We start from the raw sequence: 19032 nt of genomic DNA on the forward strand, positions 1-19032 counted from the left end.
AAGCCTCAAGATTCCTGTACAAAACACACGTTGGCTAACACAGAAGTTGTGTTTGGGCTGTTCATCGAGGAACACTGTATCTCCCAAACTGAAATTGGGTTTACAGTTTATGTTCATTTGAGGTCTGCGGTTTGTGCTAACATTAGAATAGGTTGGTGTTTGGTGTGTTTGTGTTTGAAATGTGTGACGCGATCACTTCAGCACTCTTAGCTATCAGCTAAGATAAGTAATCAGCTTACCCTTTGCCTTCCTGTCAATTTACCATTGACACGCTTTCAAGACACACACAGGTTTTTCCACACTGACCTGAGCACACACAATATTTTCAATTTTATTGTTTTAGTTGATTAATGAGTGAATATGGTCTGTGAAGGTGCATGAACTGTAAGTGCTGCTGTCATGTGTTCACACATACAGATACATTTACAGTGCAGGCCTTCTTAAATTCATTAAGTCAGTTAATATGGCATTAAAATCATTCTTCCTCGAATGCTTTTACATTGTGATGCTACAGCTGTTTTGTGAGGCAAGTAGTATATGTTCAGTGCATCTGTGTTGTGCTGCTGTGATGGGACAGACCACATCGACCATGTTGGTTTTAAAGCAATGCACAAAAAGGTCAGCTGTACTTTATTTGTTATTCTGCAGGAAATAGGTTTCAAAGCTATGTTCTTATCTATCACTCTGATGATGCAATCATGCCTGAAAAACAGGAAATTCAAAAGGTACACTTTGGTGTAACTTGCATGTGTTGTTACTGGATGAATTATACTGTATAAAAATGAAGAGTTATCAACCAGATTTTCAAGTAAAATACTGCAATACTGTAATGGTGAATTTTAACAACACATAATACTGTTGATCAGACACGCAGTAAGGAAAAGTTCTGGAGAAACAATAACTGCAAACACAAATTAATTGTAAAGTTATTTTTAGACTTTTTTCAAAAAATATATGTGAATTACAGGAGACAGAAAAATAATACTTATGTAATATATACAGAAAATAGCAAATCAGTATTTTTTTAACAACTTTCTGGACCCACATCAGTTAAACAACACGAAGGACTGCAGCTGTTCTTCTGAAATCCATGCTGTTCTTCTTCATGTTACACATTGGCATATATTGCATCATCCAAGTCAAGCTGTATAGGAAACAAGATTAACTCATTGTGTTCTTTCATGCATGTAAATAATGAGTGAATAAGGAAAACTTGACATACCTCCATGTTGTCATATACATGATCAGTATCATAAACCTCAGAGCAATATGCATTATCATAGTTTCTCTCTTTTCTGAGGACAGAATGCAGAAAACAAACATGATTTTTTACCAAATGTACTACATAAACACACACAAGGCTATGCAAGATGAGCTTCCTTGTGTCATTTTACATCACGAGGAAACTTTTGTTCAAACTGAAGTGAATAACTAAAACCTTTTTGTTGCAGTGTACTTAGGGAGCTCCACATCTTTTTCTGCCTTAATGGTGCTCATGTGAGATGTTGGTGCATCTCCGGATCTCCCCCTACTGGCAGAATAATGTTTTTTAATTTATGGCAATGGAAAAACTATTGACACTTTTCACAACCACTGAAACCCAACAATGCAACCTGCAAAACTGAACACAGGCTATCATGCCCACTCTATATTAACAACTCCATACAAATACTTGCATGACTTAAATGTATATATTTTGTTGTGCTGTATTTAAAAAAAATTAAACACTTTTAAAATGTCTTCTAGCACTCAGATTTGAATGATATAGTTTAAAAAAACGTAACTAAAAAGAGAAACAGAATAATTTTTCGACTTACTTTCAATGACAGGAAACTTGTTCTATATCAACTTACCATTTTATGTATGTAACTCCCACTGCTATTAAAAGTATCACCAAAATTGCGCCTGCTCCAGTGGCAATGGCAATAATAAGATTCTGCATCTCACCTGTTCAAACAGAAAACATGTAGTGTCATTTTTCTCTTTCTCAATATACAATTCATGCTAAGAGTCTTTAGGCTTATTATACAGACATGTCATGTACTGTACAAATACAAAGAACGTCCTTACTGTTAACAGGTAAAGAGAGTTTGAGTGTGGCATTGCCCTGCATGTTGTTTGCCAGACAGAGGACAAACTCAGAAGATCCCAACTCGGCCTGCAGAGTCCCGATAGTAACAGAGCCATTGTTCTCTACCTTGGTGCTTGGTAGGACTCCGTCAGAAAACATAAAATGGACAATGCTGGGAGGTATGGACTCTGCAATGCACACACACTTTAATATATCTGCCTCTGAAGAGCAGGATGACTCGGTCTTAATCTCAGGGGCATCTGTAAGGACAAGAAATGTAGTGGATGGATATATATATATATATATATATATAAATTCACTCCTTCATCATTACATTTCTTTGATTGTTTACTTACATAACACATTGATCTGCACAGAACTTGATTTGCCTCGTCCTAATGTATTGTTGGCAGTACAGAACAGGGCTCCTGTGTGTCTGGAGACATTTTGCAGCATGTAGACCTTTCCCTGATGCAGCTGAGCACCAGTTTTATTATACCACGCATAGATGCTGGCGGGTGGGTGAGCATCACTGGAGCATTCCAGCCTCACAGCTTCTCCTTCCTTTGCATCTGACTTGTACTCGACCTTCACATTGTCTGGGGCGTCTGCATGGAAAGATACAATTAACTGTTAATGATACCATGCCATGGTGGTCTCTACAGACATATTTTCACTTTTTGTACTCTTTTACAAAGTAATGTCAAAGCTGAGCTGATATCACTGCACATAAACAAATAAGATAATCAGACTCTACAGCTATGCTAGCAGTTCTGTGGGGCATGCACAAGTGGTGCTTTGAGCTATTACATGCTACCGCTACTATTGCAACATGCTCTCAATGACAATGCTGATGTTTAGCAGGTATAATGTTTACCATGTTCACCATCTAAGTACTAAACAGAAAGAACAACCAAGGTTGTTGGGGATGCCATTAGTTTTGTAGGTATTTCATCAAACATTTAGACCAGATGATGGCGCTAAAGCAAAAGGCTTCACCAAAGTTATTACAATTCATAATGAGGGGGACATATCTGCAATATGAGACATTTAACTCAAAACCACAAATGTTAACCTCGTGGAGGAAAGGTCAGTAGGATTCATCATCTGGGGAGCATGAATGTCTATAAAAAATTTCATAGCAATCCACCCAATAGTTCTTGAGATATTTATGTCTGGACCAAAGTGGTGAACCAACAGAGTGATGGACTGACATAGAGCCAGGCCGCTAGCATGGCTAAAAAAACAATAGGAAAGGGCCAAAATAACTTAACAATAAAGACATTAAGTGTGTTAAGGATTTAAGTGCACATAGAAAAAAGCAGACGGAATTTGCTGTCCTTCATGCAGCCAGCTCATCCAATATAAATGACAGTTAGAGACAGCATAATGCTCTTTTTCCAGTGCAGATGAATCCTCTGACAGTGACTGAACCTGATTTAGGAAGCTTAGAAAGCTACTGTATTTGAATGTATGTGTGTTGGTAAAACAGCTTCCACATTGGGAAAGAAAACCCTAAATCCATTATGTAACATATCATCACCCTAGAATTTCTGCCTGTCTTTCTGCTTTTTGGCCACAGTGTGGTTTGGTTTTAAATTTCATCTTTATTCTCTTTATTGCTGCTTCTTTGTCCTGATTTGAAATATTTTTTTTTAACAATTTCCATATTTATTCAAATGCTTTTCATCATCTTTTTGTAATTTTGAAGCACTTTGTAATCTGGATTTAGTGCTATTATATATTAGTAAGTATGACTTACTTACTAGTACAGTGTTTGAAGCATCAGCTTTTATTATTACCACTGCCATGTGCACTTACATTTTACTTTGAGGACCTTGGATGTGATCTGTTTCTGGTTTTCCTGAAGTATCATGGTGCATTGTAAAGCCTTGTTGTGATCAGCTCTGGTAGCCCGAAAGGTCAGAGTAGATGTTGTGTTCCACTGGCCATCTTCAAGCTGCTGTGGATGGACATGTTTCTCTCCAGAGTGACTCCAGTTGAAGACAGGAGGAGAGGTGGGGCAGGAATGAGACACAGAGCAGGACGTAGACACATTTTGACCCTCCACTACCTCCTCTTTCACAGAGAAACTAATAGGATTTAGTTCACCTGTAACAACAAGAAAGGTCATGATAGGCAACAACAAAGATCATAAGGCTACTGTATTGCAAGTAAGAGAGAACATTTAGTCTACTGGGCTGTAGCAATGTTATGTCTCTTGAAACTTTGTATTCTAGCCTCAATTGTTTTGATATTAAAGAATTTTAGAAGCAGTTTAGTTGACACAAATAAAAAACAACAACAGCAACACAGGGACTGACTAGTAAAATACGTTACAGAGGAATGTGGGGTAAAGATATGGGAAGAAATATATTTCCTGTTTCATTCAGGTGGTCATGTGCTGTTGTGAAGTTGATATGTTATTTTTTTTTTACTTCATCTATCTCATCTATTGCCCTCATTCAGCTCTGGTTAAAAATATAACAATGCTAGAATGGGAACTTAATTTTGGTATGACAGCTTAACTTGTAGTCACATCACAAATTCAAGGTTTTCAGTCTGATTTCAAGTTTTAGGACAGATAAAAAATTTGGACTGAACTGCTGTGGGCAAATGATTTAACATATCAGAGTTCTTAAAATGGGTGGCATTTCCTTTCAATATCATACATCTGTCTAGAGAAATTAAACCGTTATGATCAAAGCTATTTGAAGCAAGGGGAGGACCACCAATTATAATAGCAAAAATAAGTAAATGAGAATCTGGTAGTTATTGACAACAGTTGAAACCTAAAAGGCCTCTGGTACCACTGAGGACTTGTTTAAAGGTTAAAGTTACAAATTCAACTTTCAAAGATGAGACAAGACATAGAGTTAAACACTGCTGCATAGTTAAAAATGTTTTTTGTTTGTAAATGTTTTTAACAATTAAGTTAATAACGTGAGGAAAGGAACCAAATTTCCTGACTCCATGTTCACTGATTAATGTTCTGCATTTTTGAAAAATGTTCAGAATGTTAAAAGGAAAACATCATAGACAAACAGATAGATAGATAAACACTGGAATTACTGCCTGCATTAACTGTACTGTTGAAGATGTTTGGTGAAAGTTCTTAATATTACTTACTAATCATTATGATGGAGACTTTGTTCTCTTTGTAAGAAAACTTTTCATAGCCTGCGATTTCAATCCTGAAAAAAAAAGGCCCATGGTCACTTGATTGAAGGGGATCAATCTTCAGTGAACAGTTCTTCTGTCGGACATCTCCCAGCAGCTTTGCCCGATTCCGATACTTCTGCATCATTTTAGACTCATCTGGGTGATAGATAAACTGATTTGTCTCCTCAAGCCACATCCCAGTGAATTCAGTGACCATCTTTCCTGGATCTGGGTAGTTATATGAGCAGGGGATCACCACACAGGATCCTGGGAGACCTTTAACTGAGGATGGCGCCTTAACTGTCCAAGATGAGGCTTCAGTTTGAACAACTGTGATAAAATGCAGAGGAAACTGTGATGAAATGAAACAGAGAAAGCAGAGGCAGATCGAAAAACACACAGCAAAAACTTGCACAAAATAAAATGCAAATTGACCTGGAAATTAAATTCTTGGCCTGAACAAAAAAGATTATAACACAACAAAAAGACAAAAAGCTGACTGTTTAATTGTACTTCTTGTGAGCAATAAAAGATTAGAGCTAGATACAGTGTGGAGAATGTAACATACCTTTGAAGGAAAGGCACACAAAAACCAGAGGCCATTTTAAATAATCCATCTCGTCCTCTCAGGGTCAGAGCTGCAAATAAAGTGACAAATATTTCCAGGCTTGAGTGGTGCCACTGACATTTCCCTTTGGTGAGAGATGACTTGTCTAGTTTCCATTCCACTTTTTTTTCCCACACATCCATTGTGTTACACACAAAATCTGACTTTTGTCCCATCTGACTATATTGGGGAAGTATATTATATTAATCATCATTAATCATTTTATTCCTTTTTTATAACCATGTCTTGTGCTACTAACTACTCTCACCTGAGATGTATATTTTTCACATTTTACTGTCATAAACCAATACAAAAAAGTATCTAATTAGCTCTCATAATTTTTTTATTTTGCTTTTAACTTTTGCATCTGAGATCACAACCCTTAGCTTTATTAGCTGTGTACCTGCCTGCGGTACTCACTTCCTTTTTCGGATATTCAGGGCTTTAATTTATTTTAGTAATCATGACTTCTCCAATTTTATTTTTGTAAGGCATGTTTCTTGAATTTCATGAAACCTAGACTCCTTGAGCTCTTCGACCAACAACCCACCAAACACATTTATTTAAATGGAGAACTAAAAACCTCACTCATAGCACCTTTGATTATTAATTTTACATTCCTTTCACATAAATCATTATAGCCCCATTGACTTGTAAGTACTTTAAACACTGCTAATGGGTCATTTAGTAGTCAATGAGAGAAGTTACTTTACCAAAGAAACACTAATGATTGAAACACTGAGGCTGTAAAATGGCTTGACTATGCACTACAGCAATTTGCATAACAGTGTGAATATACATTGTTAAAATGATTTCTTAATGATAGAATATTTTGGTGTCATATACTAATATACAGTATTATAGTTGATTATTTGCACAGGCTGTGTGAATTTGTTTGTTCTTTCAGCTAAACAAAGATAACAGGAAAAAACAGTGACCAAACCTCAGAGAAGACCACAAACATGTACAATGACCAAGTTTTTGCACTTAAAATAAATCAAGAGGCCAAAACAGAATCAGCTGGAAGGTTGAATGTATTTGTCCAACAAGCTGGCTTACATGTAAACTATATTTGCTTCAGACTTCAAAATACCTTGACAACAATGTGCAAGATGAAATACAAGCATGAAACATTTTCCTGAACAGCAAGTGCTGACTGAATGCGATGACATGTAAACTCATTGAAAAGTCCATAGAAGTTGCAAATCATCCCTCTTTAGTATTTACTTTTGTCAGTTGTTAATGTAAATACAGTTAGCACAACCAATTCTTATTTGAGAAGTTTAGTTACTGAGCAGATAGTAAATTTTTTTTAGATATTAATCTCATTTTCTACCAGGAAAATAACATAAACTGTACCTTACACTGTGTGTATCACAGATGCAGAGTTGTGAAGACAGGATTTCCTTTGCTCAGTTGATCCCTATAACTACTGAAGTCACGTGATGAGTTGTTTCATGTGATTTCTGCTCGTTCTGTTAATATCTGAACATTATTTCTCCAATTTAAAGTATAAAAGGCTTTTTGTTGGTTTAACTAGATCATGCAAATGCAAAAAAGGGAGAAACAGGGGAAAACAGTTTCACTTTTGCTTCCATTTCAACTAGAACTCCCTTCCTGTTCAAATGTTGCATGTTCACACCTACAGTCTTGTGGTGAGAGATAAAATTGTCTTAGCAGAGACCTTCTACGAAAGACCTCTCTCATGTTGCTGTAGCATCTCAGGGGCTGTTTGCAGTTACCCCTTCAAACACCACAACTGAGAGGATCTTCTTGTTGAGTTGTTGTGTAGATTTAATTGTCCAGCGTCCAGAGTCATTCATGGACCCTGATCTCCGACAAAAGCAGGGTTCAACATTTCGCCCCTGTTTGGATAAAAACGGTCACTCTCTTTGACAGCTAGGTCAACGTAACGGACGTTACGAGAGAAGTGGACCTTTTTCATAGAAAAACTCTGTTTTCCTTTAACTCTCCAGAGATCCTCTTCGTGTTGTGTCAAGAAGTCCTCCAGCTTGACCGTGTCCTCTTTCTGGCGCCCCCAGGACAGTTTCCTGGGAGTAGGAGTAATGAAGCCGGTCGATGCTGAGTTACCCATGACAGGAAATGTGCTTGAATTGGAAATTCGGGATATGCGATGAGCAAATCTGTGAATCAAAAAAACAGAAACTGCACCAAATGAATGTCTGTTAGCAATTACACACTACTGTGCACATACGCTGTAGAATGCACACAAATAGTTTTTTACCTGGTTACTAAAACAGGTCACAATGATGTCCCTCCTCGCTGCTAGTTTGTCTGCTGAAGTTCCAACGTTGATTGAGAGGTGGTCAGGCTCCTCCATTTTAAAGACAGTCCCACAGGGCAGAGTGAAGGCCTGTCATCAAAGGAACACTTAACTGTATCTCTCTGGATGAGATTATACACAGCAGTAACAGTACAAGTTAATCACCGCTGATTAATGGATCTTACAATCAGTTTGTATTAATCAGTCAGTTAATCTGGGAACTTCCTTGAATCACAAACACACACGTTGTAATTGTATGTTTTTATTGCAAATGTATGTCTTTATCATCAGTGTTTCAGTTTGATTGCTTTTGTTTCAGGTTTCATCTCTGTGCTGTTGAAGTACTAAGTATATATAAAGTATAAGTAGAAAGTGCAGGCCGGAAATCACATATTCACACAAGCGAGCACACAGTGTCACCGCTGACTGTAATGATCAACTGAGAAAACCTAACACAGTGCCTCTAATATCACATGCCAGTGGATGGTGAATAAAGAATAGGAGTTTAACAACTAAAAAGTTTTTTTTCATGAACTAAACTTGTTTGTTGACAAAACAAACCAAAGTAAATACGAAGGAATGATAATTAGCCACTTCTACACTGACTAAATCAGTTGACAGTACATAATGTTGCTTTTCAGGGAACCAGGCTCCTAAAACATTTAAGCTTTGTTAACATAATTTTATATCTTGTTGTTTTTGTGGTCTATTGTTTTAAGTTTCTCTGAAGTTAATATGTGAATAACATGAAAGCAAGCTTGTCAAACAAATAGATTCAACCCTCCAGTAAATGATTTTCCTCTTGACTTAATTTCATAAAAACAATTTTTAAAGGCAGCACTTTTGCAGACAGCAATAGACAGCAGACTTCTTCTGGTTACACATTTGATCCAATTTGATTTTCTACGTTTGACTTTTAAAGCTGCAAAGACTCCCATGGGACAATAGTGTTGCTCTGTGTCTGCTACAACTGTGTGTGAACAAGCTGGTTTTGGGTTTCTTCTGCCCCCTTGTGGTCCAAAATGTATTAATGCAGCGATCAATATTTTTTTAATGCATTTTTGAGTCAATCTTGGTTTGACTGCGAGAACAACACAACTAATGAAGAAAGCTGTGGTCTCACATATTTCTGTGAAGTTCTTTTCTTCACTTCTCACCTTCAGACTCTGTTCCTGATTAGACCATAGAAAGAAAAGAACAGAAAATAAGATGTGATCATTTTATATATAAATATAAGCATATATCTTATCAAAAACAGCAACACAAATAAACATGCCACTTCTGCAGAGATATGTGTTTCATGTAAGTCTGTAATGAACTCACTTGTATTTTTTCACAATGAAAATACAGAAGACTGCAAAGATCACAGTGATACCAATCCCCACTACTGTGTATTTGTATGTATTTTTATTCGTATGACAAACACTGACATTATTAACGTCCTCACATATGGTATTTTAACCAACCAAAAGCGAAAATATTCATTATGTGAACTGTCTATTCAATGACAGAATGTAAGACTAAATTAAAGCGCTGAATCTTTCAATTAACTCTAATGTAAAACTATATGTGGCAATATTAGACCCTCAGAGCAACCATCTGTGATCATCAGTCCCATTGGAGAACCAAGGACCCGCCGCAAGTATTTTCCTCAACATTTCTCAGAACTAAAACACGAAAGTATTTATTTCAACAATACGATAGGTTAATGTTACGGATATCAGTTTAGATTATTTCTCCTTCAGTAGAGTGTTGCAGGAATGAGTCCTAAAACCCGGAAATGAGTTAGCATTTTAGCACTTCCAGTTCCCTCATCTCAAAGTAATTTGCATGGTCCTCAAACTTTATTATGAATACAAGGATCCAAGTTTTGGATGTTTGTTGCCAGGTTGTCTATGAAACACATCTACACACACAATCCACACACTACATACAATTTCAACCCATCGGTCACCGCAACCTGGCGACCCACACTTCGATCCAAGGAGCTTGTGCGCAGAAGCTCTCTCTCCGCAGGCAGACGGACCAGCTAAATTACGTTAGCTGTTGTGAAAAAATGTCAGGTCACAACTGGGCCCTTCTCCCTATGAGAAAGATGATTATCCAATTAAAAACTGATTGACAATTGGTTCAGGCCGTGTATTGGGGAAATTAGTTTTTGACTGACAGTGGATTGTAAGCCACTGATTGGCCAAATTAAAAAAATGATTGACAGTTACAGCGCCCTCTCAAAGTCTCCGGTCTGCAGAGATACAAACTTCAACAAGTGGCTTAATGAGACTACAGAGGTTGTCGGGGATATTAAACGTCATCACGCCAAACACGAAAACTCATCTACGCACTAGTCCGCCTTGTCAGTACTGATCCGTCATGCACATGCGCAAATGTCCTGTAAGTCAACGGAGGTTACTGCAAATGTGCATGTTCCAAATTACTTGTGATGTGAATGACTGATCATAAAACAATCCTACTCACACTCAAGATAAAAAAAAACATTTTTAATCATTAGTTTGGTCCGTCTATCATCGGATAATCTGTACTTCATTTGTAATTAAAAACGAAAAAAAACATAATTCTGTTTTGTTTTAATTCAGTATTCATTCAATACAATTCATTCAATATATGAAAAAATACGTGTTCCAGAATAATACATTATTTTGAAATCACAGTGTAATACTCTGTCACACAGTTTTCTATTTTTAACTTAGAGTACTATAATATTGTGTTAATAAAGTAAAAACAAACAAGATGGCTGTCTCTTTATACATCCATGGGCTGTCGTAATGTAAAATGTTCACATATGTGTGATATACATTGGGCAGTAATAAGTATGCACATGTGCAGAACTGATCGGGCAGCCAGTGTCGGAAGAAATGTCAGATTTTTAAACTCCAATGTAAAACCATCTGTGGCAATATTAGACGCTAAGAGCAACTGCTCCGGTCATCCATTCACTCCAATATTAACCTGACCGCGGCGCTATACGATGCTGTGAGCATCAGTCCCATTGGAGAACCAAGGATCCGCCACCCGGAAGTATTTTCCTCACTGTTACTTCCCATGTTAAGGTTTTCTTTCACAACTACAACTGTGGTGCAGATTTGTATCAAGCTGCATGGCAGGCCTCTAGGGAATTGTAGTTTTTTTTTAGGAAATATTAGTTTTTCAAAGGATTGGAAGTTGTAAATACAGAATTTAGAGTACACTGGGGAGTTTAAGGGGACAATCAGTTGTGTAATCAGATTTTAAATATCTAATTGTTAAATGTGTGAAAATAAATGTTAACCATATTCATTTATTTTCCTGTGCAATTAATCTATATTGATATTGTGCAACTGTCCTTCATATACATCATATATATACATATCATTTAAATTATACTTACGCCGTAAAATAATTTTCTGTGCAATTAAATTGATTTACACTGTGCCTGCTGTATCCTGTGCAATCAAATCCATTTTATCTATCAACCTTTTTCCTGCACCTGTACTTCACTAGCAAGGACCACACCATCAACGGGATACGTTTAAATGATTTATAGATGAAACAAGATTGTGTTGGAGGACTGACTTGCTGTTTGCTTGGTTGGCTACTATGTGTGGCGAAGCTTCGGTGGGGACACCCAAAAGCCTCCACTTATTTTAGACAAGACTGAGCAGATCTGAGATCTTTGAGATCAGAAGAAATGTAGCGGTGATACACTTGGGAGGACCAATGGCCCATGATTTGTATCAAGTGCTCAGGAATGCCATTGTGGGAGGCCGAGGTAGCAGCTCCTATCCTGAAGGAGTGACTAGAGTAATGAATGGGAGAAATCTCAGACAAGGAGAGTACGTGGTTGAAGTGCTGGTGGAACCAGAATCGAGCCACTTGTCCAGACTCGGAGACGCAGACATGTTCTGATGTGATTATGCTCTGGGATTTCTGGAATTGCATGTAGTTTGCAAGTGCTTAAAAAGGGTTCAGCGGTGATTGGACCTCGAAGTAGAAGATGGGCGTAGGATGGCTGGATTGATTGGTTTTGGTTCATTTTAGTTAGAATACTAAGGTGTCGTCTGAGAAATGTGACAAGTCTGAAATGCAGGCATGACGGCATGGGTCGAAGTGAAGGGTAGAGGCGGTGAATTCAGAGCATCTGAGGAAACCAAAGAAAGCCAGCAGAAACATGGCTTCTAATGTTAACATGAGGGATGCTGGAGCAGATGGTGTGGATGCAGACTGACAGCAAGTCGGCTGTAAGAGGATGGTGGCGAGGATTTTGAGCTGGCTCTTGATGTTGAAGTCCTCTGAAAAGTAAGGTTATCTGAGGACAGCATGATGGATGGGGTGTTGGAGCGACCTTTGTTTATTATGTTGACGGCTGCAAAGTTGTCAGAGTACATGAGGATGGACTTGCGGGACCATTCGTTGGCCCCACAGAATGGCTGCAGCTGCCATGGGGTAGATTTTGAAGAGAGCAGAGGAAGTTACCTGGCTTTCACTTGTAAGCTCCGGAGGCCATGCTGCTGCATGAAACCCCCAAAACCAACAGAAGGAGCTGCGTCAGTGTATGGATTGATGTCATGTGGGTGAGACAGTTGGTCGAAGAAAGCGATACCATTCCAGTTGGCGAGAAGGTAGAGCCAAAGACAGAGTTCAGCATGGCTTGCACTGTCCAGGGAAATGGAACTCAAGAGTGATGGGATGGAAGAAGCAATAGACAACAAGTAGGAGATGAAGGCTCGATATTTTGGTTTGATAGAGGCCCTACCACAGGGTATATATTTTTATTTACTGTATCTTAATTGTTTGTCAACCTAATTATATTTATTTCATTTTGAATCATTGTATAATTTCATTGAATAGACAGAAAGGGAAGGAAAAGGAGTGTAGGCAGTTCATACAATCTTTTGGTTTGTGAAAATACATATACTGTATATGAGGACATTAATAATGTCAGTATATATATATATATATATATATATATATATATATATATATATATATATATATATATATATATATATATATATATATATGTTCAAGTAATTTTTTTCTTTTCATTTAAACACCACAGTGTATTACACCAACAAAACCTCAGAGAAGTATGGACAAAGAGAGAAAGATGTCTCATTCCTAAATACACCCTGCTGTATTTAGGAATGAGATTGGAAACAAAGAGGTGACTTGATTATGTTACCTGCCAAGAGCAGACAGAATATCATCATCTTTCTCTCTTTGTCCATACTTCTCTGAGGTTTTGCTGGTGTAATACACTGTGGTATTAAAAAGTGGGAAAAAGACCACATACATATAATTGCAAAAGTGAAATGACTTGAAAGTGTATTTGTATGTAGTTAATGAAAGTGTACAGTAGTTAATAAAAGAAATCAAAGAGATGGTGTTGCTTTAAGACTGTTAAAGGGTAGCTGAAGCCATTAAAGGGTGGGAGTGAAACAAGGAGTGGAAACAAACTTAATTAGGTGACGGGTGTGATGGAAAGTTCAAGAAATTCTGTGGCTCTCCTCAACAAATCAATAGCTCAAGTTGAAGCATGTACTAGAGGAGAAGGGATATGTAGTTTTTCTTTTTGTTTAAGGGAGGGTAGTCTGAAATTTGGGGGTTAATCTCCTCATCATAATCAGCTACAAGCCAATAGGATCAATATGTCAGTTTTTATCAATAGAATACCTGTGGATATCTGATATTGGTGATTGATCATTATATCTCCAGAGTGCGTTATTGTTCACTCGCCTACAGCTCCTACCTTCAGCTTGTTCTGCATCTTAACAAAAAGCAGAACTACAGTACAGTAGTTAAATGGGTCAAGAAGTGTTAAATGTGTTATATAAAGTGACAAAATTAAATCAAAAATTAAAAAGTCAATGACTTCCCCCTTTTCCAATCAGCCCCCCTCCCCACCCCAATATTTTCTGTACTGTCCCTAAGGAGGTTGCTAGATGTTTGTTCTGGCAAGTGCCTTTGCCTGGAATCAGTTAGAAGGTGGGGTAGAAAAATTTCCAGAGAGACAGCGAAAGTGAAACTGAGTGAAACTGTCTCATTTTCCCGATGGCTTTACTGATAGCCCCATGACTGTTAGTATAAGTACTTGCTGTGTAGTTGTTGATGTTATTGTAGTTAGTGAAGTAGGCCTACTGTCTTGCCAGCGAGAACACTGCAGTTGTTGTTGCAGTTACTGTGTGCTGCTGTCGACATAGACACAGGGACAGAGCCTGTCCGAGCTACTTGGAATTTCTCCAGTTTGGTAAGTAGCTTTAACAAGTTACTAATATAGACGAGCCCAGTTTGAAACTGTCTCCAGACATATTTTAATGTTTAGCATGAACAGCTGACAGATGTATCACATTTAGTAGCCTGAAAACTTGCGTGGAAATAATATCACAGCAGGATAATCAAGATGATGCAACAAGCTGAGCTGCTGCTGACTCAGTCAGATAGTGGGTCAGTTGCTCCTCTGTGTGCACAAGAGCAGTTTCAACTAAAAAAGAAAACACTGAATTTACAGGATAAAAGCTGCCAGGCAGCATAAAACCTACTGTAAATTCTGAACAAATGTGCCTGGGGATGTACAGAAAACATGCAGCTTCACTCTCACTACTGGACGCTGTGTCCCTTTTTCCTATAGAGCCAAATATTTAGTTGGACTATTTAAAGCTGCACCATTAATTTGCTTTATGGCCAGTTATGTTCAGCAGCTCCTCTAAATGTTTAGCTGAGGTGAACAGAGTCACACCAGGATACTTCATTAGAAAACTGCATATATGTTTATGCTTTAAATTTACAACATTTTTCATTCTTGAGCACAGAATAATGCATCCACTAAACAGAAAGAATTACAATTATTTTTTATCATTGATTATTTTAAATGGTAAAATTATATTTCCACTGTGTTTCACTCTGTGTGAAAGGTGTTTCATTGTTTGTTTTACTGAACCACACCACTTCCCCGTTGTAAAGAATATACATAAAAGCCATTAACTGCCATTAAAGCTTCAGCACTTTCATTTTGTCTTACATTCTGTCATCGAATAGACAGTTCATATAATGAATATTTTCGCTTTTTTTTGTTAAAATATCGTATGTGAGGACATTAATAATGTCAGTATTTGTCATAGAAATAAAAATTCATACAAATATATTTTCAAGTCATTTTACTTTTACAATTATATGCATGTGGTCTTTTTCCCACTTTTTATTACCACAGTGTATTACACCAACAAAACCTCAGAGAAGTATGGACAAACAGAGAAAGATGATGACTTTCTGTCTGCTCTTGGCAGGTAATTAAGTCACCTTCAATCTCATTCCTAAATACACCCTACAGTAGTTAATGAAAGAAATCAAAGAGACCTCCTAGAAGTAATTTCTTTCTTTGCCACTTCCATTTTTCTCTTTCAGCTATTAGCAGCCCCGTGCTTAGTGGAGAATGGAAGGCCAATGTTGTAAAAACCCTTGACGCCCTGGTTACATCCTGCATTGTGGTACCCTGTTCATTCACCCATCCTAAAGAACGCCTGCCCACCTCCAAACTCAGAGGATCTGGCATAAGTCAAGAAATCGAGATCAACGCATCTATAGCGATGATCAAACGCAAGTCTTGGAAAACTTAGGGGCGCGCACACGGTTGTTGGGACGTCTGGGTGACAACAACTGCACCTTAGAAATTACTGAAATTAAAGATCATGATAATGGCCCTTTCTGTTTCCGGATTGAACTAGCACGAACAGAGACTGATACATCCACCGTTGACAAGTTCTCCTTTCTTGAAGATTGTGTTGAGTTCAGAATGCTCTGTATGTCACCAACTTTTCAAGATTACATAAATCTTTACAATGATTTTCTGTGTTACAACGATTTGCCTCTTACTGTATCTCTGCCTTTTTTCATAGCTGATCCTCCGAAACCTACACTGATTCACCCCAAGACAGCCATTCAAGATCATCCCTACACTGTCGTCTGTTCAGTCACCCATACCTGCCCCTCGCATGGGCCTAAACTCACATGGAGTAGGGGCACCGCAGACACTGAGGTCCACAGAGAAATTAGTTTAGGCTTGTGGGAGACACAGTCCATCCTGACGTTCATTCCTGAGGAGAAGGATGACCACAGTGAGGTCACCTGCACATCACAATTTAATGGACAGAAGACGTCCTCTTCATCACTGAAACTCGATGTAAAACGTGAGATCTTTTCACTCTGTTGGTCATTTATTCCCTTAGTTATTGCAGTAGAAAATATTTTGTGAAAGTCGTAACTTAATACTGGGAGTGGTCAAAATGAAGTTCATTAAAACCAGCAGATCTTTCCATGATGAAGAAGAGTAGCTGCTGTGCATTTGTTATAAGGGGTCGTCTTATGGGTTACTCCTGTAAAGGTACTATTTCTATTTTTTGCACCTTTGAGCCCATTCACAGCCCACCCTCATTTACTCACCCTGTCTTTCCTTACTTTTTCTCCCTATAGCTAATGTTTAAGCTGCTTCATTGAGCAGATCATCTGATAATAACAAATATTTTAAATGTAACTGCAGAATATGCCAGTGAATTTAAAAAAAGGCCAGTGGATGTGAGCAGATATTGATCAGTGACGGTGGAAAACCACCATGGTGTAGCACTTTGCTTCATGTTTGGTAGGTGTAGTAGTCCGATTCCTACCTCTTTGAAATTTAGGTTCAGAGGAGAGAACAGGAGAGTTCACTCTGAAGTTTTAATCCTCAGTTTTGCGATACAAATAAAAAGTACATTTTATATTTGCACCTAAATTAAGACATGCTTTCACTGGGCGGTAAATAGTGCGATTAAAAACACAGTTTTTCCTTTAATAAATCAGGCGCAAAGAGCTATTATAATAATTAGAATAAACCCATCCATCATTTTTGCGCTCTCTGGCTGACACTCCTTAAACTACAAATTCATCAGTTCTAGGGCACTAAATGTTTTCATAAATTATTCTTATTGGCTTTGTACTTGCAAAGCTTTTATTGCACTTTGAGCGACGAGATTTTACACGGCAAAATCTATTGTTGCTTAACGGGTGTTGATTGTGGACCCTGTCTGTGTGTGGTAATGTGTGTGTGTGTGTGTGTGTGTGTGTGTGTGTGTGTGTGTGTGTGTGTGTGTGTGTGTGTGGCAGGGTGTGCCCCGGTGTTGGTGTGGCTCAGTGGTCGATGACTGTCAGCCATCAGCGATATATACTTGATGTTGTCTTCTTCTCATATGTGCAATATAAAGGAAGAATGGCTCTTATATAACTTTTGTCTGTATGCAGGTACAGAAAACTGTAACCACATCATCATTCCCACAGTAGTGGGGATTGGTATCGCTGTGATCGTTGCAGTCTTCTGCATTTTCATGGTGAAAAAATACAAGTGAGTTCAATACAGACTTACATGAAACACATATCTCTGCAGAAGTGGCATGTTTATTTGTGTTGCTGTTTTTGACAAGATATATGCTTATATTTATATATAAAATGATCACATCTTATTTTCTGTTCTTCTCTTTCTATGGTCTAATCAGGAACAGAGTCTGAAGGTGAGAAGTGAAGAAAAGAACTTCACAGAAATATGTGAGACCACAGCTTTCTTCATTAGTTGTGTTGTTCTCGCAGTCAAACCAAGATTGACTCAAAAATGCATTAAAAAAATATTGATCGCTGCATTAATACATTTTGGACCACAAGGGGGCAGAAGAAACCCAAAACCAGCTTGTTCACACACAGTTGTAGCAGACACAGAGCAACACTATTGTCCCATGGGAGTCTTTGCAGCTTTAAAAGTCAAACGTAGAAAATCAAATTGGATCAAATGTGTATTTTCCTGTTCTTTCAGATAATCAAAGGAAACCAGAAGAAGTCTATTGCTGTCTGCAAAAGTGCTGCCTTTAAAATTTCGCTATAATAATACTGTTTAAAAAAAAAATGAAATTAAGTCAAGAGGAAAATCATTCATTGGAGAGTTGAATCTATTTGTTTGACAAGCTTGCTTTCATGTTATTCACATATTAACTTCAGAAAAATGCCATTACAAAACAGCAACTTAGAACACAAAATATATATAAAATTATGTTAACAAAGCTTAAATGTTTTAGCATGTTTTTCCTGAAAAGCAACATTATGTACTGTCAACTGATTTAGTCAGTGTAGAAATGGCTAATTATCATTCCTTCCTATTCACTTTGGTTTGTTCTGTCACAAGTTTAGTTTATGAGGAGAAAATAAACTTTTTAGTTGTTAAACTCCTATTCTTTATTCACCATCCACTGGCATGTGATATTAGAGGCACTGTGTTAGGTTTTCTCAGCTGTAAATTATAGCCAGCAGTGACAGTGTGCTCGCTTGTGTGAATATGTGATTTCTGCTAATAACATTAACTGAACTTTTATAAACCTCAGTACCAAATCTAAAAGTGTTTTAATCTCAATTTGAAGAGAAATATGTCAAAACTGTTTCAGTACCAAAAAGATCTCATTTAAATGTACTAATGACTTCCTGTTGTCTGAACAGATGTATCATGTAAACATTTTTCTTTGAACATTAAATTTTGATTTGTGCTCAGCCTGTTTTGTGATTGCTTCATCATTGCTCGCTTGTTAATGCCTTTGTCCTCCACAGGAGGAAGTATGTTCAAACCTTCTGCATTCTGTTTACTGTGAGTGACGGCTATACTCAAGTTTCATGAAATTGTAACAGTCTGAGATTTTATTCCACTACCTTTAGCTGGAGCAAAATCTGGAGCTCCTACACCAGACATGTCAGAGAAACCTGCCATGGATGTTTTTTAGAAACTGGCCACTCTCAGTACTCATTCAGTCATGTCATTAAAGGGTAGCTGAAGCCATTGAAGGGTGGGAGTGAAACAAGGAGTGGAAACAAACTTAATTAGGTGACGAGTGTGATGGAAAGTTCAAG

At 37.6% G+C, this 19032-nt stretch overlaps 2 protein-coding genes across 6 annotated transcripts; one reads left to right on the top strand and one right to left on the bottom strand.

The window, feature by feature from the left end:
* Window positions 1-592: 592 nt before the first annotated feature.
* LOC122881443 (sialic acid-binding Ig-like lectin 14) lies at window positions 593-10375 on the bottom strand. 5 transcript variants are annotated; one of them, XM_044207687.1, is made up of 13 exons: window positions 10059-10375; window positions 9248-9296; window positions 8086-8214; window positions 7200-8006; window positions 5802-5871; window positions 5201-5563; window positions 3893-4183; window positions 2428-2679; window positions 2071-2331; window positions 1854-1947; window positions 1439-1531; window positions 1223-1295; window positions 593-1144 (listed from the first exon to the last, which is right to left on the bottom strand). In XM_044207687.1, the coding sequence occupies exons 5-13, from the start codon at window positions 5848-5850 to the stop codon at window positions 1109-1111; spliced, it is 1512 nt and encodes a 503-aa protein (XP_044063622.1). In that variant the 5' UTR covers window positions 5851-5871; window positions 7200-8006; window positions 8086-8214; window positions 9248-9296; window positions 10059-10375; the 3' UTR covers window positions 593-1108. The 5 variants fall into 5 exon arrangements, with proteins under 5 accessions (XP_044063622.1, XP_044063624.1, XP_044063619.1 ...); XM_044207689.1 differs by having other exon boundaries at window positions 7205-8006; window positions 9282-9296; window positions 10059-10374; XM_044207684.1 differs by having other exon boundaries at window positions 9282-9296; window positions 10059-10374.
* Window positions 10376-14081: 3706 nt separating this feature from the next.
* On the top strand, window positions 14082-18678 carry LOC122881460 (sialic acid-binding Ig-like lectin 13). The gene is given in 8 exon segments (XM_044207712.1): window positions 14082-14368; window positions 15329-15404; window positions 15523-15660; window positions 15663-15917; window positions 16014-16304; window positions 17392-17491; window positions 17643-17657; window positions 17954-18678. Coding segments are annotated over 6 exon segments (843 nt in total). The 5' UTR covers window positions 14082-14368; window positions 15329-15358; the 3' UTR covers window positions 17656-17657; window positions 17954-18678.
* Window positions 18679-19032: the final 354 nt, after the last annotated feature.

This window comes from Siniperca chuatsi, linkage group LG9 (genome assembly GCF_020085105.1).
Source record: "Siniperca chuatsi isolate FFG_IHB_CAS linkage group LG9, ASM2008510v1, whole genome shotgun sequence".
Lineage (NCBI taxonomy): Eukaryota > Metazoa > Chordata > Actinopteri > Centrarchiformes > Sinipercidae > Siniperca > Siniperca chuatsi.

Bases quoted from the DNA above. Each gene is read 5' to 3' on its own strand.
- LOC122881443 (XM_044207687.1), bottom strand. From the start codon at position 5,850: ATGGATTATTTAAAATGGCCTCTGGTTTTTGTGTGCCTTTCCTTCAAA. The intron at 2,680-3,892 runs GTAAGTGCACAT...CTTTCCATGCAG, and splicing joins CAAGGTCCTCAAAGTAAAAT to ACGCCCCAGACAATGTGAAG. The intron at 1,296-1,438 runs GTTTTAGTTATT...TTCTGTCCTCAG, and splicing joins AAGTACACTGCAACAAAAAG to AAAAGAGAGAAACTATGATA.